Source organism: Colius striatus, chromosome 4 (genome assembly GCF_028858725.1).
Source record: "Colius striatus isolate bColStr4 chromosome 4, bColStr4.1.hap1, whole genome shotgun sequence".
NCBI lineage: Eukaryota > Metazoa > Chordata > Aves > Coliiformes > Coliidae > Colius > Colius striatus.
Genome location: NC_084762.1, coordinates 73,103,079 through 73,129,768, shown reverse-complemented (window position 1 = coordinate 73,129,768; position 26,690 = coordinate 73,103,079). Strand labels below are relative to the sequence as shown.

Below are 26,690 nucleotides of genomic sequence, written 5' to 3'. Positions count from 1 at the left end.
CTGAAGTCACATTTATTTAATTCTAAAAGTGTCAGGGGGTGCCAGGAAGCATTTTTGGCTCCATAAAAAAAAGACCCTAACCCTAAGCTATATCTTGATTTGAAATCATAGCCAGTAACATATACGGATTACTTAACAGTTTTACAGAAGCCGTATTATGCTGATTAAAAGATTTTCCCTTCCCAGCAGGCATCCTGGTGAAAGTTTTTTAAGGGAGGGCGAGGGACTCAAACCACACAACCTTTCTGTTTCCAGTCCAGGCTGCATTTTCAGAAATTTCAAGACAGATGCAGTTTGCTTCAAGTGAATCATAAGGGCTCAATACTGATCATATTGGGAATATGGTTTAGTGGTAGATGTGGCAGTGCTAGGTTAACAGCTGAACTTGATGATCTTACAGGTCCTTTCCAACCTAAATGACTCTACAATTATATATTCTACCATAAGACACCACATCCACAGAACAGCATTATGCTGCAGCCTTCTCAGTCAGATTTAAGATCTGTCTACTTGGAATCCAGTTACAGTAGTCAATAGGTGTTATCCCACCTGAAAGAGAAACAAAGGCATGAGATCCATCTCACAAAACATGAAAATACTGAACAGCCTAGCAAGTATTTTATTTGTTTCAGTTGTAAACTACTGCTAGTGTTTACCTCACTTCAGTGTCTTGAAGCATCTCAGATTTAAAGGGTTGCTGGCTTGGATGGACCTATTCTGAGATGGATGGAAAACTGTCTGGATGGCTGGGCCCACAGTGAATGGAACTAGGTCCAGCTGGCAGCCAGTTACCAGTGATGTTTGCCAGGGCTCAGTGCTGGGACCTGTTCTGTTTAACATCTTTATCAATGATCTGGATGAGGGGATTGAGTGCATCCTCAGTATTGGAATGGGCTGGCTGGGGACATGGTGGACTCACCAGCCCTAAACGTATGAAAAAGACACATAGATGAGGTGCTGAGGGACATTGTTTAGCTTAGTGATGGGCTGGGCAGTGTGAGGTTAGTGGTTGGACTCTATGATCTTAAAGGTCTTTTCCAACCATAACAATTCTATGATTTTATGATACTCTTCAGAGCACAGCAGATATATGGGAGGGGAAAAGTTTTGCCTTGGTTGTTGAAGAAAAATAACCCTTTGTAGATTACAAACTGACTTCTTGCCATGGGTGTTTTCAGTTTGGCAGCACGTGGGCTGAATCTGCAGCATTAGTGTGTGCAGGAGCATGAAAATCACTAGGGGGTCTCACTATTCCAAGCCAAGGCAGAAAGTGATAAATAAATAAATAAATAAACCTAAAGAGAGATGAAAGCCTACTTGAGTCAAACAACAGGGTTAAGAAATGGCATTCCTTCACTTTTAAAAACACAACAAAGCCTTAAACGTAAACCTTCTACACAGGGTGCACAAGTACCTGTTGCCAGCATCAGAAATGACAGCTGTGGGTGGAGGAAGAGTTGTGTTACAGTTGTGTAACTGTACACATCTCACCCAATGTAAGTAACAAGTGTGAGAACCTACACAGGTGTCTGCAGGTGTTCATAAACAGAGGCAGACTTGGAAGGGAAAGAGAGCTACAGCCCTTTCAACCCTTCCCCACCACCCCCAGCCCTTCCACGCTCAGGCTGCACACTGTTCTGATGGCGCAGTCGGTGTTTCAAGGATGTTCAATATCCCAAAAGAAAATCTGGATGAGGAAACAGCAGGTTTGTAGCTCGTATCTTTGTATAAGAGTCTTGTCTGAACTCCAGATCCTAATCCCGCAACTATGGCCATGAAGAGCCCAGAAGGGCAAGACTTTAAGAGACAGGAGGCAATTTTACAAATCCCTAAAGAAGATGCTAACTGCTCTGTTCAGGTAACTGAGAGAATCCACAGAAACTGTGTGATGACCAGTCCATGTACCAGGTATATATTCAGTGGGAGAAGAACTGTATTTTCACAGTGCCAGCTACACTGTCCCCACAGAACAGGCAACAGCCCCACACATATTGCTGCTTTGAGTTTATTTCAGTATTTCATCTCTGTACATGAATACCTTGCCTTTCTAGGACTACTGTTGCAAAAAAAGAGTGCTCCAAGTTACTATCTCACTTCCTTTATCATCTTTTTTATTATAGTGACAAAACAAAGTCTTTGCTTTTCCTAAAAAAACCCTAACAAACCCAAGACACACACTTCACTGGAGGAGCAGCACCCGTGAAACACCTACTTTCATTCACGACTTTTACATAAGAGATGGCAATTAATAATGGCCCAATAGTTTTAGTTTTCAGTTAATGAGAGGATTAAAAGTTGGGCACATGTTCCATAATATTGATTACTAAGTGACCCACTATTAATGATAGTTAGTAAGAGGCATGAGGAGAAGATCAAAGTTAATTCTGCTTGGCTTTAGACAGTTCATCAGGTTTCTTCAGATAAAAACCTGACACTCAAAGCCTCCCACCTTTTCATCATCTTCTTGTAAAACAAGCAGCCAGGAAAACATCACAAGTTTGTAATGGTACAAAGTTATGAGATGGTTTTGGTTTTCAAAGTAGCTTAAAGGAGTGACTAAATGACCTTGTCCCACTTGATCATTGAATTCCTTTCTCCCTGAGGCTCATCTCTTGTCAATACATTACCAGTGCACAGACAGTGGTAAAACATACTGTACAGCAACAGATTGGAGAGGACAACATGATTAGTCATTTGTACAACACTGATCCAAAGGTTATTTGCTTTTGTTATAAACAAGACAGTCAAGCAACATGTTTCCAACTCCATCTTTAGCTTGAATTAGAATTTCTACTTTTAATCTTGGGTGATTTGTCTGAAGTCAGTATCTGGAAATACTGTGCAGTGTTTTTATCATATGTTTCTCACTTACACAACACAGCCCATTCCTGCAAGAATAAGTTTCTCAGGCAGGCAGCTCTGGGATTCTCCAACTGCACACAGTTCACAATGGTAAAGACCACAGTCCCCAGCATGCTGCAAGACTTTTGTTTTAATCCCAGCTCTACGGTTCACAGCTCCCAAGCATTAGGCTGTAAAAACCACTTATAGAAAACAGTAAAAATTCCCTCTACAATGCAGCTGTAAACATCTAAGAAAAACAAACTTACAAACAACCCCCAAGCAAATGATAACTAGTAACATTATCAGAGACCTGAGCTGCACTTACACACTACAAAACTTACTCTGAATAGGAAGAAAGTAACATGGAAAGGACAGCTCTCATAGCCATAATACACCTCAGGCTCAACACAGTTTAAGAAGTTTAACAAGTCTAGCTCTTGGCTGTGTTATTAGGAGAACCATATGCAGGCAATACGCTGTTGATATAAAGAGGACCTACACAGCAGTATAATGTCTCCATTTAGTTCTCTACACCAACTCCTGGGATTCCCGATGAAGACCATTTAATTTTTTTGCTTCTCTTAAGCTCATTGATATCTATTTTGAAACGGCTTTTTTTCTGCCACTGCTGCCGCTGACTGTGCAGCATCACGTCGGTGCGGTTCAGCCAACAGCGGCAGATCTCCAGGCACAGCGAGCTGCAGGTCTGCAAGCGCACACGCAGGGCAATGGCCCCCCTCCCTTCCACCGTCACGGAGCATCACAGTGAGCAGAAGAGGGTCTCTGGTAACTTCCCCCCCACCTCCAAGACAAGTTCGTTGTTATGATATGCTCCCCCCTTTAACTGCTTGTTAACCCAGGAGTAGACCCCTCCGGTCCGACAGATGCGAACCTGCCGTGACAGACTGTCTCCCAAAAAGAAAATCACCGTTATCCGTACGTTTCATCTCTTCCTTCAAAAGCAAGAGCTGAAAGCTTCTCTCGGTACCCGAGAAGAGCCAGCATACGCCCACGCCACTAAACCAAGCCCGCGGGGCAGCTCCCGCCGCCGCCGCCCATGGCTCCTCATACCCCACGGTGGCGGCACTCCCGCGGCCGCAGCCCCTCGGCTGACAAATGCCCAGCGCCCTGCCCTCGGGGCGACTCCTCTCCATCCCCACGCGCGGCAGCGGCGCGCAGGAACGCGCCCCGGCCCCACCGCCCGTCCAGGCTCATCGCAGCCGCCTACCTCGTCCTCCGCCGCGGTGCACCTTGACCAGCACTTCCGCGCGGCCTCCCGCCCGCAGCTCCCGCCGGAGGTACAGCCGCCCCGACGCCCTGTCGACCCCCACGGGGGTGGCACCGGGAGCCGCCAGCTCGAACCAGCCGCCCGCCGCCTGGTCGCGGCTCAGCGGCACGGTGAAGACGGTGTCTCCCACTCGCGCACCGGGAGGCAGGCGGGCCGTGTAACGCCGGGCCCCGGGCTCCGACGGCCGTTCGGGCGCCGGCGGCAGCGACCGCGTCCGCCGCCGCGCCCCGCTGCCGCCCACCGCCCGCCGGCCGCGCACGGCCAGGCGCAGGCAGCGCGGGGGGCTGCGCAGCGGTCGCGGACGGCCGTGGTCGTGAGCCGCGACGCAAAGACGCAGCCGGCGCAGCCCCAGCAGCGAGCCCACGGCCAGCACCTGCCCGCTGCGGGGCACGACGAAGAGCCGGCAGCTGCCGGCGCCCGGCGGCCAGGGCCGGTAGGTCAGGCGCGCGTTGGCGCCCTCGTCGCCGTCCGAGGCGCGGAGCCGGGCCACCTCCGTGCCCAGCGGGGCCAGCTCGTCCACCTCCAGCGGCCGCGCCGGTGGCAGGCGGGGACGGTGGTCGTTACGGTCCAGGACCTGGACGCGCAACAGAGCCTCCCGGGCGGACCGGCCCACCCGCCGCCGCAGCCGGAGCCCGTACTCGGGCTGCGCCTCCCGGTCCAAGCGCTCGGCCGTGCGTAGCAGCAGCAGCCCCCGGCCGCTGCCCGGCCGCCGCTGGAGGGAGAAGCGGGACGCTCCGTCGCCCTCCAGCGCCCACTCCCCGGGGGGCTCCCGGGGACCAAGCAGCCTCCGCAGCGGCACACGCAAGCCCCGCACCCACGTCCCCGCCGGGCTGTTCTCAGGCACTTGACCGGAGAAGCGGAGCGGGCGGGGAGCGCCGCCGCGCCCCAGCCCCGCCGCCTCGCCGAGCAGCAGCAGCGGCACCAGCAGCAGCGGCACCGGCAGCAGCGGGAGCCGCAGGCGCCCGCGGCCGCCCCGTCGCGCCCAGCCCATGCCGCCAAGCGGAGCCCGCGCCAAGCCGCCAACTGCCGCGCTCCCAGCACCCGCACGGCCGCCGCACGCACCCCGCCCGCCCCCTCGCAGCCGTGGGCGGGGGCGGTGCGAGCCCACCCCGCACGGGTGGGAGAGCCCTGCCTGTGGCAAAGTGCGCAGGAGGGCTGGCAGAAACCCTGTCATTCCCAATTCCGGAGCTTGCTGCCTGGGCGCCCCTCGCAAAGCCCGCGTGTAAGGCGGCCAGGCGACCCCTGCCACTGTGCTCGGAGGGGGAGCAGTGCTTCCTGGGGCAGACTGAGAGAGAGAAATGGGCAGCCTCCTGCTTTCCTGGACGGTATGAAAAGCAGCAGCCACGCTGAAAGAGCAACTAGTAAAAGAAACGGTGGAAGAAACACTATTGCGTGAAAGAGAAGGGGCCTTGGGGTACTTAGGTCGTTGAAATTTAGTTGCGACCAAGCAGACCTATTTTTCTGATGTAAGCTGGGCCTGTTTTAGAAGTGGTGCCTCTCAGGAGGGCATATACAAGTTGCTGCTCCTTCAGGGAAGATGCAGTTTTGGCAGAAGGGAGCAAAACGTACCTCAGCATACAGCATGAACAATAGCACCAATGATCTCATTTCAAATTTCAGTCTTTGGGCTAAATGTTTTTGGGAAAAGAGTGTGTGCAGTTCTTGAGAACAGTTCTGAAATGGCCCATCTGAGTCAGGCCAGCAAACGCATCAGTCCAGCTACACATGCACAAACCACTCTGGGCATGGGAATCGTTGCACCGGTGATACCATGATCAACAGAAGCATGAATCCAGGCTAGACCACTCCAATGCCAACAGCTCCTCACTGCTTGTTAAACCAAACATTATTTACTTTCTCATCCAAGCATGAGTTCCAGGAGCATCTTCCATCCCAGCTAAATAAACAAGAACAACAGTATCTCCCTTTGCATAGTGATGGTAACAGCTCAGGAATAGCCTTTCGTTGAGTCTCTGTATCCAGATGGTCAAACTGTGTTAATATTTGTCCTTTAGAAATGATCCCTCGTGCTGTTTTGAACACAGGTTTGCTACTTTTACTAGAAGACTGTTAGGAAGGCAGAGGTCTTTGTTGCCAGCTGTGCTGTAACTTCAGTGATGACATAACTAAGCTGGAAGTGAAGCTTTGCTCGAGAAAGCCAGAAACCATGTCAATCAGCTTTGGTCAAATATTACAGGCAGTGGTCAAAGGTGGCAACCAGCTGCTAGATCTGCTCCTCTGCACCCGGGGAATTACCAGTTTTAAGGAGAGGTGATCACTGGGAGATCACATCATGTTATTACAAGCCACCAGCCTTTATTTTTACTCTAGTGAGGTGAAGGGATGATCATTTCTAAAAACTGGCACAATGTGAGATCTCAGACTGGGAAGGCAAGAAGTAAACCCAAACATTTTTAAGGAGTGGCTTACCAGAAATGGGAAAGTAACCATCCATCCATCCATGGCTAACGTGCTACAACAAGCTTTGAGGGTACCTTTGCTCTTTGTGCACCCCCAGCACAGTCGCTGACACTTAATGAGCCAGCCAGACTACCCGAACAAATGTTCCATTTAGGTCAAGTTTAGATTAGTAATGAGAAACAGCGCAACACACCCTCTTCTGAAATGTTCTGTCTCCTACTGGCCTTACACCAAGTCTCAACAAGCAAATTAAATTAGAGTGGCCAGTTTTAGCCTATGTTACAAGATGTATTACCTGTTCTATTCTCTTACATTCACGCATTTAGAAACATACACTTGTGTCTGCAGCCTGTCAAGATACAAGCTGGATTTTACTTACAGTACTCCCTCATGCCTGTGGGCCCATGCGTTGTTAATACATTCATTGACACATCATTTTGGTGGTGTAAATTTAGGCTTCTGCTGCACATCGCTCCCATGGACAGGATTTAGGGCACTTTTTTATAGAGCAGAACCAGCAACAACCTTTCCACTGGGTATAACAGCTGTGTTATTGTCAACATCCAACTGCACAAAACCTGTCCTATGACAAACCAAATATATATATATATATATATATTTGTGGACACAAATGCTGTCCTACAATGTAAAGACATGCAAACACACTCGTGGTGTGTTCAGCTGTGATAAGCAGCTCTAAAATTACGTGACTGCATCCCAGACAGGCATGGCTGGAATATTGCTCTTACTGGTGTCAGGCAGTTCTATGTGCGCTAAATACCTGTTTTGAAATGGTCAAAATCATTTATAATGGGTTGTTTGGGTGCTCTTCCAAACTATACCAAAAAGGACCAAACTGCATTTTGTTGGAAATAGGAAAGTATTGATCAGTCTTTTCAAGGAAAACCATTTTTCTTCTGGAATTGTGAGGTAAGGAGGGAGGTCTAGTTCAGCTGATGAGTTTTGGGAAAGTCAAAGCATAGGCTTGTGTTTGAGTCTCTTCAGGTTCAGTGGGGGATAGTGGTCCTGGTAACCACTTGGAAAAACGGGAAAAGAAATTTCCATTGCTCACAGTTGACTGTACGTGCTCATCAACAGGCAGCTAAACAGTTTAAGGAAGGGTAAGCAGTTCTCAAAAGCTGTATTAGATATGTATACGTACCTAAAGTATATATTGGCTGCTATAAGACTGACCATTCTAGAGTAACCTCATTTTCTTAGGACACTGCCAAGAAAATACACCTCTTTCTGTATTTTCCAAAGGAACTTGACTCTTCCTGTGAAACTGAAGCAGAAACCACAGGGAGACTGATAACAGTGTTGCAAGACATGACCTGAGTATGGATGGTGAGATGGCTCTTGGCTCTGTGTGCTGCTTTTGGTTGGGATAGAGTCAGTTTTCTTCATGGTAGCTAGTATGGAGCTGTGGAAACAATGTAGGGAAGGTTTTAGTTTCTGCTGAGCAGTGCTTACACGGAGTCAAGGCCTTTTCTGCTTCTCACCCCACTGCACCAGCGAGTGGGCTGGGGGTGCACAAAGACTTGGGAGGGGACACAGATGGGAGAGCTGACCCCAACTGACCCGAGAGATACTCCACACCATTGGACATCATGCTCAGCGTATAAAGCTGGGGAGAAAGTTGGCTGGGGCCTGCTGCTTGGGGACTGTTTGGGCATTGGTTGGTTGGTGGTGAGCGACTGGTTTTCATTTGTATCACTTGTTTTTCATGGGTTTTATGTATACTTTTTTTGGCTGCTGTTATTTTCAATTGCTTGTTATTATTACTATTATTAATTTATTTCAATTATTAAGCTGTTCTTATCTCAACCCACAAGTTTTCTCTTGTGCACTTTCAGTTCTCTTCCCTTCATCCTACTGGGAGGGCATGAAAGACCAGCTGTGTGGTGCATAGTTGCCAGCTGGGGTTAATCCATTATATCCCTTTTCCTGTACAGTGACATCAATAAAGTACACCCCTCAGTCCTGAGCCTATCTTATAGGCTGCATCCCTTCCTAGATATCTTGATGTGTCATGGGCCCCACAGAGCTATAAACAATTCACCCTTATGTTGCCAGTCCAGATCCACCCGAGTCACTTCAACCTTAGCAGCCTGATCCACCTGCTCATTGTTTCAATGTTCTTCAGTGGCCTGACTCCTGGGCACCTGGACATGTTCCTATGTGACCTGATCTAGGTGAACCTGCTTCTGCAGGGGGGTTGGTCTAGATGATCTCTAAAGGTCCCTTCCAACCCTACTATTCTATGAGTCTATGTACTTTTACAACCAGATTCTCTGCCCAGGCAGCAATATCTTACCATAATTCAGTAGCCCAGGTGAGTTTAGCTCTGCACTGCCAGTTGGTCTGTTTTGATTGCTGTAGCCACCCTCACAGTGCATTTGCCACCACTCATCAGTCAGTATAGACTCAGAGCTCTGGCCATTGTTCTCATTCAGCAGTATCTAAAGCCAGCTGGATGGCTTTCATCTCTGCAAACAGACTTGATTCACCTTGTTCTTCAGCAGTTTCTGAGACTCATCCTGTAGGACTCTACACAACAGCTTTCCACCTTCAATGTTTTCCCACAACACAACAGAAACTATTTGTAAACAGGGCATTCTGCTTTTCATTTTCTGTCAATTTATCATGCGGAGAGGCCTCTTAAGCATGAGTCACCTCCTCTGGCAACATCCTGAAATGTCACTGCTCTGGCCAGTCCATGATCACTTCCAGGATTCCTGGGTGGCCAGGGTTTCCTCTTGAAGCTGACTACGTGATCAGTGCAGCCCATTTACTCCACATACCATCAGATGTGTAGAGAGGACAAGCTCTCTGAACATCTGTCCCAGCACTGGCAATCGAGGTGCCAAAAGGAGCTGTGCTTCACTACCAACTACTTCTGCAGTGTCTCAAATTCCTTCATAAGCTGCTAATATTTCTTTTTTATTTGGAGTGTAATGGGCTTCAGATCTCCTATATCCCCAGCTCCAAAGCCCTAGAGGTTGACCTTGACTTTCTCCAGGCACTTTCTGCCAGAGGCTCCAGGTAGCACACGTTTTACATCTTACTCCTCCTGAGCTGGCCCAAGGGGTACTGAATGATCTATCTCCCATGTAATTTGTTTAAAGGCTTCTCGTTGCTCAGGGTCCTGCTTAAAGACATTCTTTCATATCACTGGATAGAGATCAGACTATAATCTGGAAGATGCATTCTCCAGAAACACATGACACCTAAGAAAGCTTGTGTTTCTTTTTTATGAGTTGGTGGAGACATAGCTGTTATTTTATTGACCACTGGGATATGATGACATCCATTTTATTACTAAAATCTGATTTTCCTGTGTAAGATCCCTTGATGTGAAGTTTTATAGCAATGCCAGCTTTCAAGACAATCTGTATTATTCCCCTTCCCTCCTCAAACGCTTCCTCTGCTGTCCTGCCCCACGAAATGGTGCCATTGATATACTTAGGGATAGGAATGGGGTGGTTTCTGCCTCATTTATGATTTCAGTCTCTTCTTCCTCCTGTTCTTGTGACTGCTGTTGCAGAACAGACCGCCTCTTTTGTTTCTTTCTCCTGGTCTCTCTTAGGAGAAGATTCTTCCTCCCTTACCAAATGAGCTGACTTCTGCTTCCATTGTTTGTTTTTAGTTACAGGGGCAGCTGATGTAGCATCTGGTTTAGCCACAGAGTCTGTTTTCCCTCTCTTCCCCCCGAGGGTGCTGCATAATATCGACCAGTGTTTGGTAGATAGTGTCTGGGACCCAACACAGTACAGCAAGCTGTGCCTCTCTGCAACAGCCATGGCATTTTTCTTTCAAACATTCTTATCACTTCAGCAGGATCCTGTAGCTGTTCAGGAATGAAGTTCCAGACCTACTGGAGGTGAGAAATTCTCAGCTACCAGCCCATATTCTCCCACATGCTGTGCCACCCATGACCATACTCTCTTAGGTCACATTCCTAAATTGCTTGTTAACCTTAGACAAAACCAAAGCAACCTCTCTAAGAAATACCAATAAAGTATTTTAACTACCCAAGGATGCTGGAGATACGAAGAAGTTATTGTAATGAGAGAGAAAACATCACAGCAGGTGGCAAAGGTGCCATTCTGTAGCTCCTGCACAAAAATCCTCTCAGAGGAAGAAGTATAAATGTTAATTGTCTCCATGAGATGGTACCCAAAGTACAGAAATGACTTCACTACAGAGCTAAAGTACCAGATTAAGCTCAAGGTCAGCATTGTAGTAACAAGTCACTAATCACTAGAGAGCACAGCAAACTGCAAGCACCAACACCAATCCTGGAAAGGTACAGCAAAATAAAGAGCACAGTGCAGATCAGATAAACTTGTATCAAGAACAGATGAGTCGATATCATGATCCACAACTGCTGACAGTTATAATTCCCTTTTAATACATTCTAGTCAACCTCTTAGTATCTTCGAGCCCCTGTTTGGGCACCAAGGACTACCATGGTTTGACCCCAGCTGGCAGCTAAACACCACTCAGCTGCTCACTCCCTCTCTAGTAGCATAGGGATAATTGGAGGGTAAAAAATATCTTGTGGGCTGAGGCAAGAACAGTGTAATAACTGAAATAAAATTTAAAAAATAATAAAAAGGTAATGAAAAGAGAAAGAAAACCCAAGACAGACGTGTGATACAAATGAAAACCAACTGCTCACCACCAACCAAGTGATGCCCAGTTAGTCTCCGAGCAGCAGCCCCCAGCCAACTTTCCCCACAGCTTTTAAATTGCATAAACAGGTCAATCACTTCTGCTTCAGTGATTTTGTATTATTGTCCAGAGCTGAAGTTGCATCAACCAAGGGAACCACAGGTGGTCTTTTCAGCATCCAGCAGTGACTCTGAGGAGACCAGAGCTTCTGCCCTCAGGGCCTCAGAGATAGTGTAACATAACACAGGAACACAAAGGTGGCTGCATTCCTGCATGTCTTTTGTTGACTTTCTTCAGAAGGGAGAATGGTTTAGGGCATTATTTTATACTCATCCTCATCTTAGAGAGTCTGCTGCTATTTACTACAACAGTGCAAAAAAACCAGCCAGTTCTAACATGGTTTCAATCTTTCTATGACCAGTTAAAGCTGCTAAAAATTCTGAAGGCAAATGTATCTACTGCTGGTGTTATAACCTACCCAATAGCTCAGCATTACTCATATTGCTTTATGTTTTTATATTCTATGCAATTTAAGTCACAGTGAGATGCAACTCATCACTGTTAAAAAATATCTATTGCATTCATTTCCTAAGCAATGTGAAAGCATACAGGAACTGAAGTATGCTAGTCTGGGTCCCAGTATTCCACAGCTGCTAACCATGGTCTTAGTTTTGGTCGAAGACATGGAGGAGTACTCAAACACCAACATGTGGTACCAGGAACCTCCATTCCCTTTTCAGCTAAGGAACCACAAAGTCTGGGTGCTTGAAGAATTCATGGATAAGCTTGGATACTTCAACACAAGCGCAGTTCCCGACAGCTCTGAAAACAAGCAATCTGATGAATGTTTGAATTTGGAATGATTATAAGTTAAAGAGGTAAATAGATCATTTTTAGGTGCTATATGATTGATTTTTGGAGAGGCACTTCATAGGGTATTTATACCATCTTCAGAATTTAATTAGAATAATCTCAAGGTTTTCGTATCATTACATGGTAAATTATTACAAAGTAGTCTGCAGTCAAAGATTTCACTCAATCACACTTAATGCCAGATTAAGAGTATCTTATCAAATGACAGAAGGCTCCGATATATGTTATCATGATCTGTAAAAATTCAAGACAGATAATACATTAGTTGATTTAAAAAATATCATCACTAAGCATTTCCAGTTGCATAGCAATTTATTTCCATGTGACATACTTGCTGTAGGAAGCAGTCTTTGGATAAACAGTCAGAGCTCCATATGAAGCACCTCATATTCTGCCACTCCTCCTTGTACCAGGATGTCTCAACAGGGATTGACAGTCAGCATGAGATATGGATGCAGCTGCTAGCACCCCAGAGTTGCAAGAGTGTTTTTGCAGCCCTGTGAAGCTATTTGAGCTACTCTGTACAGTCTTCCTTTGACTGAAAATTGCATATGCAAATAATATAACAGAAGACAAAATAATTCTATTGCTGCCATGGAGGGAGGAGGTTAACTCATTCTGAACTACGTGTTTGTTTGTGAAAGGGTGTCAGACTTCTCAAAAGAAAGCACAGAATGGTTTGTCTCAAACAATCCATACCTCCTGCACTTGCCTTTTATTACAATTTCAGGGTTTTTTTCACAGAAAAAAAAGAGTTTGTCACAAGAGAAAAATATTTACTATGTATACATTATTTTGATAAAAAAGAGTCCAAGACAACAAACAGGATAATAGGAATTGGATTCCTTAGACTGGTTATTAAATAACTGCACATAGATATGTCCATATGCCATACACACTACTGCTAAACGTCACTGTTAACAAGGAAAGCACCATCAGTAATTCTTCTGCGTTACTGAAGTTACAAAGTTTGAAACTTTGAAAGGCATTAAACAATCACCTCCTCTCCATCAAATAAATAGGAAACCTTAAACATCACTTGAAAGGCAGAAGTACATACATTTAACTGTGCTGAAATAAAAAACAATGCCAGATTAATTCCACAAGTAAACATCTCATTGAGGTACTCAACAATTCAGAAGACCTTTAGGCATCACTAGCTCTGCATTTGGCATAGTAAGAGTGCAGCAACGTAACAGTGACATTTTCTTTAAGCTGTACAATGAAGCAGAAATGATTACTAAAATAACACCCACCGTGTTTTAGAATTCTCACCCCCTTTTTTTTTTTTCCCCCTCTTTTTTCCCCCTAAAGCTAGGTTTGAAAAAGAGTACTAAAGGCAAGGTTACACAGATTTGCTTTGAGGTATTATTTCACCTGAAATATTGCTTGTGTTGGAATAAACTCAGCTTTTCTTTCATCTCCAACACTCCACAGTCTACCTGCCCATCAACATTTGGGAGATTTATAGACTCAACCACCGTCAGCAATAACAGAAGTTGCTCATTACACCTCCAAAATGCAACAGTAAACCGGCCATCTCCAAATGCAAACACAACATGCAAGCCCACGTGTTCACACCAACAGCCCATGCTTTCCGCCCTTGGATTTTTGGTAAACGGACAGGTTATGTGAATTTAATAGCAGTCATTAAGAAGTGCTTCATTCCCTAAATCTCAGCCTTACAGCTCCTGTCCCTGTGAATTGCATGGGAAAGCTGACTAAGGTTCACAAGATTTGGACGTTTGTAGATGACTTAGAAAAAATAAAGTGGTGTGAACAACATTGGGTCACTAACCTTCTACCTTTCAGTAAACAGTGATTCCACGAGAGCAAATAGTTTGAAGACTTTTCCATGCCTGTTAAACTTTTTGGCTCTCCCACTTCTGGGTATCTCCTCCTTACTCTACCAATGGAAAAGGTATTAAATTGTATTTCCCTTTACTCTGGAAGAAATAAAACCAGTATTTATGAATAGAAGCTTATGTTCTGAAATGCCTTAAGTCTCAAACATCTCCTGGGAAACCTATCAGCTGAGTTCAAGTATGCAGTAATTCAGGAAGTGAGAGCTTTTTTTCTGAGATTAAGACAAAACTGTACATGTCGGTTTAGCTGTGGTTTGATTAAACTTTAACCCATAATCTAATGGCAACAGATGAGTGCCTGAAAACACTGTACTCATCTCTCAAGGTAATTTTTTTGCATTTACAAAGATTGAGTGTATAAGAAACTGGAAATGTGAAGGAGGTCAGCAAAACAGCAACAGAAATTGCTAGGGAAATTCTCACTCCTCCCAGGGAACAGCTGTTAGATGGCTGGCATACATCCCAGCTGCACCACGTACCCTCAGAGGTTGGGGCATTAAGACACAAGGGAAGCTCCAGAAATCAGAGGGACAAGAGGGTTTAAAAAAATCATAAAAAGAAACACAAATTGAGTCTTTTGTTTGTTTCATAAAAGTTGCAAGGCACATGTTTCAACTGAATTGCAACATCTACAGCAAAGCAGATCAAAATTTGAAAGATATTCCCCCAGTCCTTTCACGGAGTTAAAACCCACAACCTGGTTGAAAACCAAGCTTGGGTGGTGTGTACAAGTCTGATGTAATTAAGCCCTGTTGTCCTTCTGAGTGGTACCATGAAACTTACTGTTTGTCTTTCACAGAAGGTGGAGATTAGAATAGACAATATTTTTGCTAATCCATAGCTGGATAAGAAATCGAAGCCCACAATTTTCTCTGTAAGATATGACTCTTCCACTCACCCATTTTAAAATGATGCTTTTTTACTGGAACAACAGCAATGTTTCTCCCATGTAAAAGGCTCCTTCTGTTACTTTAAGGCTGCTGTGCCAATGCTGCTGCAATACAATTTTCTCTAATATAAAAAGCAAGGTAAAAATCGTAAATGATTCTTCTAAAGCAGAATCAATTGAAGTATCAAGAATAGATCTTAAAAACTATGACAAAACCAATAGTAACAACTATATCACAGTTCAAAGAAACTTCAACATGTTTGTTTAAACATGTGTAAAGGCCAACATGCTACAGACAGTTTTCCTCAAATGTATGGATGTTGTTTCTTAACATGCATGTTCTACATGTAAGTACTCAAGCTACATTCTGTGTAGTGACACATACAGGCAGCACTGCAGTAAAACACAACAGGCGGTTGAAGACAGTTAAATATTGCATCTTGGCATGGCAGTCTAAGGCACGGAGCCGTGAGCTGTGCGACTTCACCCATCCAAGTGCAGTTGTAACCCTGAAGTCTGCTACCTGGAATGCCTTATTGCTGTTATGAAGTGATATTCATGAATGATTAACTTCAGGTGAATAAATGACTGACATAGACATGTAATTCCTTGAGAGTGATTCAGACAAACTTAAATTGTATAAGAACTCTAAACAATAAACAAATGCAGATGGCATTTGGCCAGAGACACACAAACATACTACCCTCAACATGACGACTATATCCCCAGAAAGGATATTTGCTTTTAACTTGTAACTCAGTTATACTGATGTTTCTCACAATGATCACATCCAGTACATTCTATGGATTTATCTGAACATTGGTTTTGAATTAAATGCATAATTTAACACCTTGTCAAGACCAATAGGCCTAAAAATATAACTGAAAGTTAAAAACCCCAAAAGATTACTGACATGTTGACTTTTGCAACAGTAAAAGCTTTTTTTCTTTGAAATCACTCCAACAGTGATAACCAGTTTTAAAAACATCTCAGCACTGTTAAAGTAAGCAAACTGATCAGTGTACAGCAGGTAAGATTCATGCATATACACCAACACACGCTGCAGCTCCCAATAACGTCAGAGTTAAAAACCTCTGAACTGGTAGGTAATCGACAAGCGTGGTCAGGATCATTCTGCAGCTCTCATCTGCAAAACAGTTTGTAGATTTTTCAGTTCAAAGTTCACACTACTAAGTCAGATCCTTCCTTAAAAGGCATCTGGCCTCCAAAGAATCATTCCCACATGCCTGATAGACTGGTCTCTGGGCCAGGTGTTACACATACCCATTACTGCAGGTAACAACTAATGAGTGAATAATCTCTTCCAAAACATACATCCTGGCTTTTTGTCCAACTACACCTATGTAAGCAAAGTTATCATTAACGGGACAAGGGGTAATGGGATGAAGCTGGAACACAAAAAGTTCCATAAGAAAATATAAGAAAAAACTATTTCACTGTGAGGGTGAGGGAGCCCTGGCACAGGCTGCCCAGAGGGGTTGTGGAGTTTCCTTCCTTGGAGGTCTTCAAAACCTGCCTGGACATGTTCCTACGTGACCTGATCTAGGTGGACCTGCTTCTGCAGGGGGGTTGGACTAGATGATCTCTAAAGATCTCTTCCAACACCTGCCATTCTATGATTCTGTGATGATACTATGATTAACTTCTATTGGATTTTCCACTCACAACACCGGGATTAGGTCCAGAGTTGGAATTAAAGCATCATTCATTCTCTTGAAAGTGTATCAGCCAGTGAGAAACAGGATGAACAGATAATTTGATAAGAAAAATAGTCGTAGAGACAAAGGGAGTCATATAAGGAAGACAAATTTTAGAGGGAAGCAAGATTGCAGAGCACTTTCCCAAATTTTCAAAGATGTCAGTGTAGTTGCATAATTGATCTAAAAATAGCTAAGAACTGCACCATTATGTATCAATGGCGGCAATTATAGTGTTTTAAACTACAGTTTTGGTAGTATCTTAATATAACTATCACATAGTAAGTTGAATGAAATGCTTTAACACTTGCCCCTCACCACACACACACACCAGCACACATGCAGAGGGGGCAAAACAGAAGTGCCCAAGTATCAGTAACAAACCAAGCTGTCCTGCTACACCTGTCAAAAACAAGCATGGCATACTGTTGTGTACTGGCCCATTCTGATGGCTGCTATGACAGGCAGATGCACGCACCTCACCCTCACTCCCCACATTAAAAGTGTGGAAAAATCCCAATGAAAATCTCTTTCCAAAATGAAGATCTGACCTTGTCAACTGCTGCTGCTGGGTCTAAGTCCGAGCACTTCCACTTACGTCTCTAACAATGTAGAGAGCAGTGCCTTAACCTGTGGAAGTGGTGTTTAATTAAAATCTTCTCATTTGATTTACACAAACACTACAGCTACACTTAAGATGTTTGCATGTGTCTGATAAACACAGAAATGTTTACAGTGGAAGACAGGAAGAATTAAAACAACAATAAACCAAAAAAAAAACCCAACGCTTACTTGAAAAGACTCAGGACAGCAATTGCTTTCTTGCTAGAAAATAAAAGCTATACGACTTAAATGAATTCTTTCAATAGTTTTTCTGCATTTACTGAAGTCTATCCACATCAGCTCTCTAACACTGAAGTTAGAAATCTCATTTGCATGAAGATTAAGGTGATTTATAATGGGAGGAAAAAAAGCAAAAACGTGGAAGACTGTCACACTTTGTAGAGACTGTAAAATTGACAAATTTTCCCGTTCCCTTCAAGGATGGTATCGTATCCGTGTCTGTTGAGTCACGGTTCAAAGAATTCCAGTTTGGTGAAATAAAGTTGTCAATACACTGCATGTGTGCACATGTATTTGCAAAAGGAATTTCCTTGATCAAAAGTAGCTTTTCCAACTGAATTTCATTCACAATTAATCCTCAGAAAGAAGCCTGCGTGACTTTTCAGGACTGGAAGGATATCACAGTGTTGATTCTATATACAAAGTAGGATCTATTCCAGTATACTCGAGTAAAATAATTCACATATGGAGAATAGTTCATCTTGATTTCATGACAAAATCGTCCATACTTTGAGTAGGTGTAGCTGTCACCTTCCTCACAAACCACCTGTCAGAAAAGAAGAAGATCTAATTAAAATACTGAAGATAGGTGATTACAGAACCTAATCCTGTATGTTTAATTTACATCTGTACTCTGTAAATTTCATTTACAACACACATTTAATTCCCATACTGTAGGATTCCAATAAGCTGAAAACATATTCCCTTATAATTTGTTTAACCATGTAAAATGGCCTTTGTGAATTAATACCTTTTCCAGAAGAGTAGACATTAAAACCAGGGTACTTTATTCATGCAATCAAGAGCAACAGCAGTCGAAATTATCCACGCATCCCATTTACACAGTCCTTCAAACCTGACTTGCACACAGCATAACCCCGCTCTGTAGGGAAGGACCTTCTCAATGACCTTTTCTAGGCCAAGCAAGTTTGCTATGCCTACAAAAGACTGAAAGGACACCAACCTAGCACCCTACAAATTCCAACAGACTGACTGGGAAGCAAATTGCTTGTGTGTGTTAGCATCTATTATCTGATATTCTTGAGGAAATCCCTTCAGTACTCCTTCTGATGGCACAAATTTAAATGGATTTTAAAAAAGGTGGCAGGACAAGTTCACGGAGGAAAATCTACCGGTGGCTGCCAAACACAAAGATACTTCTCCGGAGCTACATTTATTCAGCAACAGACTGCTGGAAAGCATCTGTCTCACCCTATCAATAATTGTATGCTCTCAGCCTGAGTCAGAAACAAGATATCAGACTGAAACTATAGGATATAGTCCAAGCTAGAAAGCAATACTTGTATTCTTAAACATAGCAACTTGGAAAACACATCCATAGACCTGGCAGCAGCATAACAGCCTGTCGACTGTCTCACGCTGGGAATAAGTAAGTGCTGCAGTCTCCAGTTACAGATGCTACAGAGAAGACACGCTATATTAACTTTCAGGAACAAACTATGTCCACTTTCTGAAAAATACTTTACTCCTGTTGGTCATTACAATATTTTTCTACAACTATCATTTTTAGCATTCAACCCACTATGGACCCAGACACAAAATGGAAGCGTAAGTGATGTTCATTACTAGCCAACCAACCTTCTAAAAATAAACATCATTCAGTTGTCTACATTTAAATGTACACACTGGTTGTTTTGTTACAGATTTAGATTACAAACATTCAGCAAAGCAGATTTTAACTAAAACTCTCATTGTGAACCTGCTTTTCTGCTTCTTAATCACCCCACTATGACTAGAATAATGCTTGTAACTTTGTCAATTCTAATGACGTAAAAATAGTAAATGACTGGTTTTGTGTACTGACAGCATTGTGTGTGGCATTTATCAAAGACATGCTCCTTGCACTGGGTACTGACTGCTGATGATTTTTACCCTCCTTTGATTGAAGCTATCACCACAGGTAACTGGTACTCTGAAAAGTACTGAGAAATGCTCCTTAGGATGAACTGCTGAATAACTATGTGTTCAGAGTTAAAGCAAAAAGAAACACTTTCTGATAAATTAATCAAACAAAACCTTAAATATCTGACAGTAAAACTGTGCTGCTGAAGTTGGGATAAGATCAGGACTAGGTATGAGACAGAAGTGTGCAAGAAGCATGGAAAAGTATGGGTGAACGGAATTCTGAAATTGAGGTTAATTGTTCCAGCTGACATCCCGAGTATGAAGAGGGAACAGGACGAACTTATTTATGCAAAAACGGATCTGAGAAGAAACTAAGAGATAACACGTGCTGATTATCAATGTGGAGGTTATTCACACAGTTATGGTACAGTATATTGGTTACATGACAGAATAATCACGGCATACATCATTTTAGCAGCAAGGCAAATAAAGAAAAAAGATACATTTCAGCACTAGTAAGGAAGTTAATAGAAGAACAGAGATAATATCCTCTATGGATAAACTGGCTGGGAAATCTGCAACTATACATTCCTGGGGAAATTAAAGAGCAATCCCCTCAAAACATATCACCCCATAATTACTCCTCCAAATGAAAACAATTAAAGAAATTAAATGCTTGCATTACAAGTTCTTTTGAAATGTGTATCATCAAAAGTAGAGCTTATCAAATACCTAACACAGATGGAGAGCAAGACTGAATCTCATCATCACCAACCAGGCTGTACCGACTCGAATGGCAAGCTGGTCCTCATACCAGGCAGAGTTTTAGAACTGTGTTCATCCATTTTAAAATTTCATCTCTAAAGCTAGTAAAGAATACTCTCTGTGGCAGGGCCTTACTGCTTTTGTAATAACCTCTTCAGGTATTACAGTCTTAAATATTTACATATAGTTAAATTGTATTTAGAGATTGGAAGAAAAGCAGCACAGGTAGATAACTCATTAATTAGGGGGAATTAGGGCACTACAGGGTTAGATTGCAGGTGTGTGAGAAACAGGCAAACCAAGACTTAATTGATCACTTCTCAAATTTTTGAGACTTTGTCTACATGTCAATTACAATTAGAAAAATAAGATCAGCATTATAGGAAGATTTCTTTTAAAATCAATTCTTTACGCATTCAAACATTCTTTTTTTCTTACTTTTACTTACATGACCATTAGCAATATCCAACAGATCTTTAACTCTACATCCTCTTACAGGTCCCACTTCATTGCAAATCGAATCTTCAATCACCAGAAAATTGGCTTTGTAAGATGTGAGAATCTTATAAATATCCTCTGCTGACCTCTTTGAATAGATCTGATAAATCTACAAATTAAGAAAACATATTCACGCAATGCAAAATTCAGTGATAAAGTAAATACTGGGGGGAGTAGCTTATCTGCAGCAACAAACCATGTGTACACACATATAAAATGTTGGGTTTTGAAATCTCCAAAACAGGTGAGGTAATGGCCTGCTTAGTAAGAAGTATTTGTCTCTGCTGATGGCAAGTTCTCATCTTATATACTTCAAGCAACCCGTAAAGTCTTCAGAAATAATGTTTTTTATGTTTGTTTCTGTGCAGAGTGAAGGTCAGATAATCCAATTGACACTTCCTTCCCTGTTTCCTGGACTCCTACGTTCTCCTTTCTGCTAATATATTTGATTTTTTTTTTTCTTTCATTACATTTGGGCCAAGAGGGAGACTGTTCCTGTGAGATGCTTTCTAAGGGAGGTATCTTGCTAGAGATTTTGGTTTCCCTACTCTTGTCATGCAGTGTTCAAACAGAGACTGAGAATTAATGTACAAAAACAATTTTGATTTGTTAGGCAGCCGCTGGGCAAATCTCTTCTGCTTTGTGACTTTCCCTGACAAACATTCAGAATAATGACTGCTTACAATCATTCAGAAATGACAGCCAGCCTAAAACTCAACACGGTCATATTGCTGAGTAAGGAACCCTGTTCATGAGCTTATAGATTATGTATCGGCCTTGTGTTGTTATCTTTCTTTACAAGACATCATGCTCTTTTCTCACCTTAGGCCACAAACACTTTGGAATGTCACTCACATGTGGCACCAAACATATAATTTGCATTGCCAGCTGGCCTGGGCAGCACAAAAGAGCCCTGCAAATGTGTGTGCCATGAGGAACGTTATATGGTCATCTTCCTGGGAACATTAACATTTACAGTACTCCCACACATCTCAATCAGGCTCTTTGGTCTTATGTGATGGAACAGTCTATAAATCACTCAAAACAAACACAGTTTTATGGAATTTGATACTTACATTTTCATTTCTTTTTAGAAGATCATCATCATTATACAAAGGCAAGCTCGACACCATCCATCCAGTACAGAGCCGGATCACGCCCATTAACTGTGGGCTGCCTGCAAACACAGCAGCCACAGGAGCCTGTCGTCTGCAAAAGCAACATCAACATCACACAGCTGAGTACAGGATGCATCTCTCAAAGCAACATTTTCAGTTCTATACACTGTGTGAATCTTTTGAGTGAATTGGAGTACATGAAGATATCAGTAGTGTTAATACTTCAGTGGCAGTAGTTTCCTTGCCAGGAAAATCTCAGACCTGCAGCAATATGGTGTTTGGAACAAAGGCCTCATGCTCGGGTAAGGGCTGGTGGCTCTTCTCCTCCCCTCCTTGAAATCCACAGACCACCATCCAGAGCGGTCCTGGAATGGATCAAACTATTGCTCTGCTGAATGCTTGCTGACTTGTGGCAAAACAAGCTTGGGAGGAGGGTAGACATAAGGAGAAACAACATCGTGTTATGTCATAAGGAAAAGATTTGTGATTATTTTAATTTGATTTCTAGGAGCATGTATTTCATCATTGCGTGTAAATAGTGTCATGATACAGAATAATGTCTACAGTGATTATGTTTCTGGGTTCAGTTTCATCTTTTGCGTATTCGTATTCCTGCATTACTGAAAGAAAACAGTGAACTGTCACACTTTATTACAGACTTTGAACAACTTTTCCTGCAGAGAAAATTCAAACCAAATTCATATTATCAGAGAGAAAATGTTAAGAAAAAATACTGTAATAATGACATGCAATTAAATTCCAATATGGATATCTAAGAATATCCTTGGGGAAAAAAAATCTTTATTTTCATTAAAAATATTAACAGCTGCTACAAATAAAGGTAGTGAAATTGCTCTTAGCTGAGTGAATCTCAAAGCAATTCACCATGATTAATTATGTACTTGAAGTGTAATATATGCAGACTAACGTAAAAGCCATTTAGGTACTTGGCATTGTTCCACTTGCTGCCTTGAAGAGCTACAGCAGTGACAAACAACATACACTACTACTAATAGAAAGAAGAAATTGGCTGGAACACCATCATTACCAGCCTTGTCTTTTCTGAAGATGAACAGGTTGACGTTAAAGACTACATAAATACTGAAAATAATATTCTAAAATCATACAGTAAAAGGTAAGTTTTCTGAACACAGGGGATCTAATTTTCACAGAAGTGCAGTTCCTAATGACATAGTTCAAAATTAGATTGAACGAGGCCAGAATCCAGTTCTGAAACTTGTGGTGAGAGGAAAAATATACATGTGAAATAACTTGATGCAATACCAGCTATGTATATGGCTCAGTCTCAACCACATAACATAGCTTAGTATTTGCTATGGCCTGCCAAGCCAGACAGATAAGAACCTTTTCAGCCTTCTGGTCAAAAGGGAAGTTTGAATTGTACATATTACGGTGCATGTATCTTGACTGAAGTCTCTAAATCCCCACATTCAGGCACGTCATTCTACTGGCACATGTACACAAAAACATCACTGTTTCTGTCCCCTACCGGCACTACAGTGTCAACACAAACCCTCTAACAAGAAGTCAGCACGCGAAGAAATAAGTGTTAAGATGTCCGGCTTGGAAATTAAGCCTAGTAATGATATTAAACATGATTAGCTTTGTGTTTCAGGACCTTTTCCTCTTGTAATCAATGATAAATTCCTGATTATTTCCATGGGAATAGTAACAAACTTGTACATCATGGACTGACTTACTCAGGGTAAACTCAGATGAACAGAGGTAGCTCTAGAGAAGTCTGAGATAAAAACGCTGTGACATAAAGCAGTAAAACAGAAATGCAGGACTTTATACTTACTTTATCCACGTCATAAGTTCTACTGTATCAGGATCATAGAATTCTTGTAGTTCTGAAAGCTCTGTCATTATCCTAGGGAAAAACTGATGGAAACATATTTTTGGTCATTTAAAGTTTAAAAATTCCACACAGCATCTCATTACATTAAGGCCATAAGTAATACAGCAAAAATGAGTTTCATCTGAGTTCTCCCTCCTGATTGCTATTTTTGTTTGAATACTTTGCAAAACACAGTTTATACTTATCTAGGGGCAGCAGACTCCCGAAGTATGTTAAACACAAGTCCTCATCTCTATTTTATTTGAGAACTTATAATAATAAAAAGAAAACTCAAATAAAAAAGCTATGTGGCAACAACATTCATCAACTTTAACTGGCTTTAAATGCTTCAATACTGTAGTTCAGGTTTTCATATGAAAATGCATATAAATAAAGGCACAGAACCAAGAAGATGTTAAATCAGTCACGGTAAACCTTCTTTAACAGGAGAGGCTGAACTGTTGTGACTTGATGGAAAGGTGCTATGCAAGTGAGACAGGAGAGCAGAAATTTCCTAGAAGAGCATTATGTGAGTCGTCTGCCCTGGAGTTTTGTCTGACTTTTACTTCGATCACCGTATTGTATGAAGATATCTCAGTGTATGCTCTTGAAAAACATTTTGGGAAAAGGAGGGATTCTGGGAAGTCAGAATGCCAACTCCCTCAGATCAGCCCATATTGCAAACCTGCACCATGGCTTCCCTATCCTGTCAGGTTTGAAGTGAAGAAACAACAGATCTTTTGTTAAGACAAGAGATTTTGTCAGTCCATCAGCCATTTTGAGCATTTATCTGAAAAAGGCATGGCCAGAAACTGGCTGGTCTTGAGGGACTGGAGCATGTTCATGCTGTTGTAAATGCCAAGTTAAAGCTACTGGAGGCCAGCTCTGTTTGAAAAGGGAAAAGTGTACAGGTTATGCCAGACTAAAGGGACAACTTTCTTTGGAATAGTGATAGTGGATAGACAGTTGGAAGCGGGAACCTGCTTTTAACTGAGGAGTTTTCACCCCCATTACCCAGGCAATTCAGCTGTTAAGTGATAGCAGCCTACACCAGACACATTGGGGTTGCACAAGAACAGCTGCCATATCTTCCTATCAAGAATGAAAGTTGAAGCATTGCTGTATGTGGATAACTGCACTGTCCCCAGAACAACAGACAGCAAGAGGAACCGCTGCTGCCACCCCAAGGAGAACCAGCTTCACTCAGAAGCCAGATCCCTTGGAAAAACCTAGTTAGATGAAGCACTATGACAGAGTCAGAAGGCAGCGAAGCAGAAAGATGCTGAGCTACACACTCAGCCACTTATAGCCACAGTAACAGACTAAGAGCCCAAAAGGCATTTGCACTGTCCATTACTATTAATCAAAGCTTCCAAGCTCAGGGATGAGTTATGAACCTGGAGAGCAAACCCTTTACCACTACTTAAAAGTAAAAGCTGGATCTACAATGGATGAAGCCCCCTAGAGTCCAACCTCCCACACTGCTTTTATTAAAAAATAATCTGGAAAAGAATTATTTGGTCAACTAAACTAGTTTCCTCTACCGTAACACATTTCATAACTCTTTTGAGTAATTGTATCTTTTTTTCAGGAGCATATCCACTGCTCCAGAGAAAACAAGTAAAAGAATCCACTTATAATAAAAATTTTGGTTGCACTCTAAGTCAGATGTTACAAAACCTGTTAAAACACTGTTGAGCAAGATTAATTTTTCTATTTGAATTATTATTAAACTACGCAGACTCTTTTGAAGCTACATCAGCATAGCAGAGGGTTACATTTTATATTTTCCATATTTTTGCACTTACAGATGTTCAAAAAATAATTTCCAAATACTCTTCCAACCAGTCTGTCTGTGCCTTGCAATAAAGAACTAAGTACTTATTTTAAACATGGAAAAATCTGTAGCTTTTCTTCCCTGTATTGTAATATATACATACCTCTACACAGTGCTCTGCACGAAGGATGTAACTCCATTATAATTTAAGGTGAGCTTTTCAAACAGATTGATTTGTATGGCCTCTCATAATGTTACTTCCATCTAACCTCACTCCCTCTCACTAAAATCAAGACTGGGGCAACAGTTATCAATATCCCTCATTTTTATTTGGCAGTATTTCCTTTGTTTAGTCAGTCTATATATCCAAAGCATAACAGCTGAACATAATACAGTCTTCATTTAAATACTTCTTAATTACAATAAATGATCATTAACAAATTAAACTGACAAATATACTGAAAAATGCAAACAGTTTAAAAGTTGTTTAAAACCAAAACATTTTCAGTGGATGACAGCATTTATTTCATCTTACATATTTCATTTCACCAAGTATATTTCATTGTATCTGCTCATCATTTTTACTTATATTGTGCCTACATGCAAAACAAAAATCACATAGGTACTGTTCTTACTTCTTTCCACAAGCTGAATCCAATTATTGTGGGAACAGCCATACTCAGAATAAGAGCCTAGGAAATAAATGTTAAAAGAAATGGGTTATGCACTGTTCTCTGTTCCCCAACCTTGGACAATTTCTTGATTCTGCTTATATGGTAGGCTATAATCATGTCTAAAACCTCAGAGTGACAATAGGTGAAATTTTGCAGGTTTCTACCAGGAAAAAACTCTCCATAAAGAATTATTTGCCTAATTTAGCACGAAAGAACTTATTTGACCCACAATAGCTTTACCATCAATACTACAGCTCATTAGTTACTACTTAAATAGCAATGATGCAATGTGCAGGTGATGTAGGGAACAGAAGAAAAGTAAACACCTCACATAAAAACATCATGAGGTAATCTGAGTGAGAGAAAAAAAAAGGTATGAAAAAGCATTTGAAACCTCTGGCCCTCTTGATGCTTTTTTTCAGATGAACAATATTGATATGTAAGACCCAGAAACCCATTTTTCAACACAACATCTTCTAGCTGATAGAATTTTTGCTTTGCAAAAAAGAGAAAGTAGCTTGTATGGTACAGAAAACATTTGGTAAGGAACGCACAAAAGGCATTCTCTTATTAATGAGCTATTAACACATCTACTGTGTTAATAGTAAAAAAGCAAGTCTATACAGCAGAAAGCTTGAGGTATATAAGAGAATGTGTTTATCTTGTATATGAGCACATTGTTACTCCTGATTGGAAGAACACGGTCAATGTTT

The 26,690-nt window shown here is 42.2% G+C and overlaps 2 protein-coding genes across 3 annotated transcripts in view; both read right to left on the bottom strand.

Moving 5' to 3' along the window:
• Nucleotides 1-4,055: 4,055 nt before the first annotated feature.
• On the bottom strand, nt 4,056-5,123 carry LOC133625375 (protocadherin-16-like). The gene has a single exon (XM_061995888.1). It carries the CDS (start codon nt 5,121-5,123, stop codon nt 4,056-4,058), a length of 1,068 nt encoding a protein of 355 aa, XP_061851872.1.
• Nucleotides 5,124-12,168: 7,045 nt separating this feature from the next.
• DPY19L4 (dpy-19 like 4) overlaps nt 12,169-26,690 on the bottom strand; it is a 33,813-nt gene continuing 19,291 nt past the window's right edge. For both annotated transcript variants that reach the window (XM_061995516.1, XM_061995515.1), the window contains exons 15-19: nt 25,939-25,995; nt 23,488-23,570; nt 21,624-21,756; nt 20,498-20,656; nt 12,169-17,965 (exon numbers count right to left, since the gene is read on the bottom strand). In XM_061995516.1, the coding sequence (XP_061851500.1) occupies nt 17,801-17,965; nt 20,498-20,656; nt 21,624-21,756; nt 23,488-23,570; nt 25,939-25,995 (597 nt within the window). In that variant the 3' untranslated portion in view covers nt 12,169-17,800. The remainder of the gene's footprint in view (nt 17,966-20,497; nt 20,657-21,623; nt 21,757-23,487; nt 23,571-25,938; nt 25,996-26,690) is intronic.

Coding starts and splice junctions, on each gene's coding strand:
- LOC133625375 (XM_061995888.1), bottom strand. CDS start 5,123: ATGGGCTGGGCGCGACGGGGCGGCCGCGGGCGCCTGCGGCTCCCGCTG.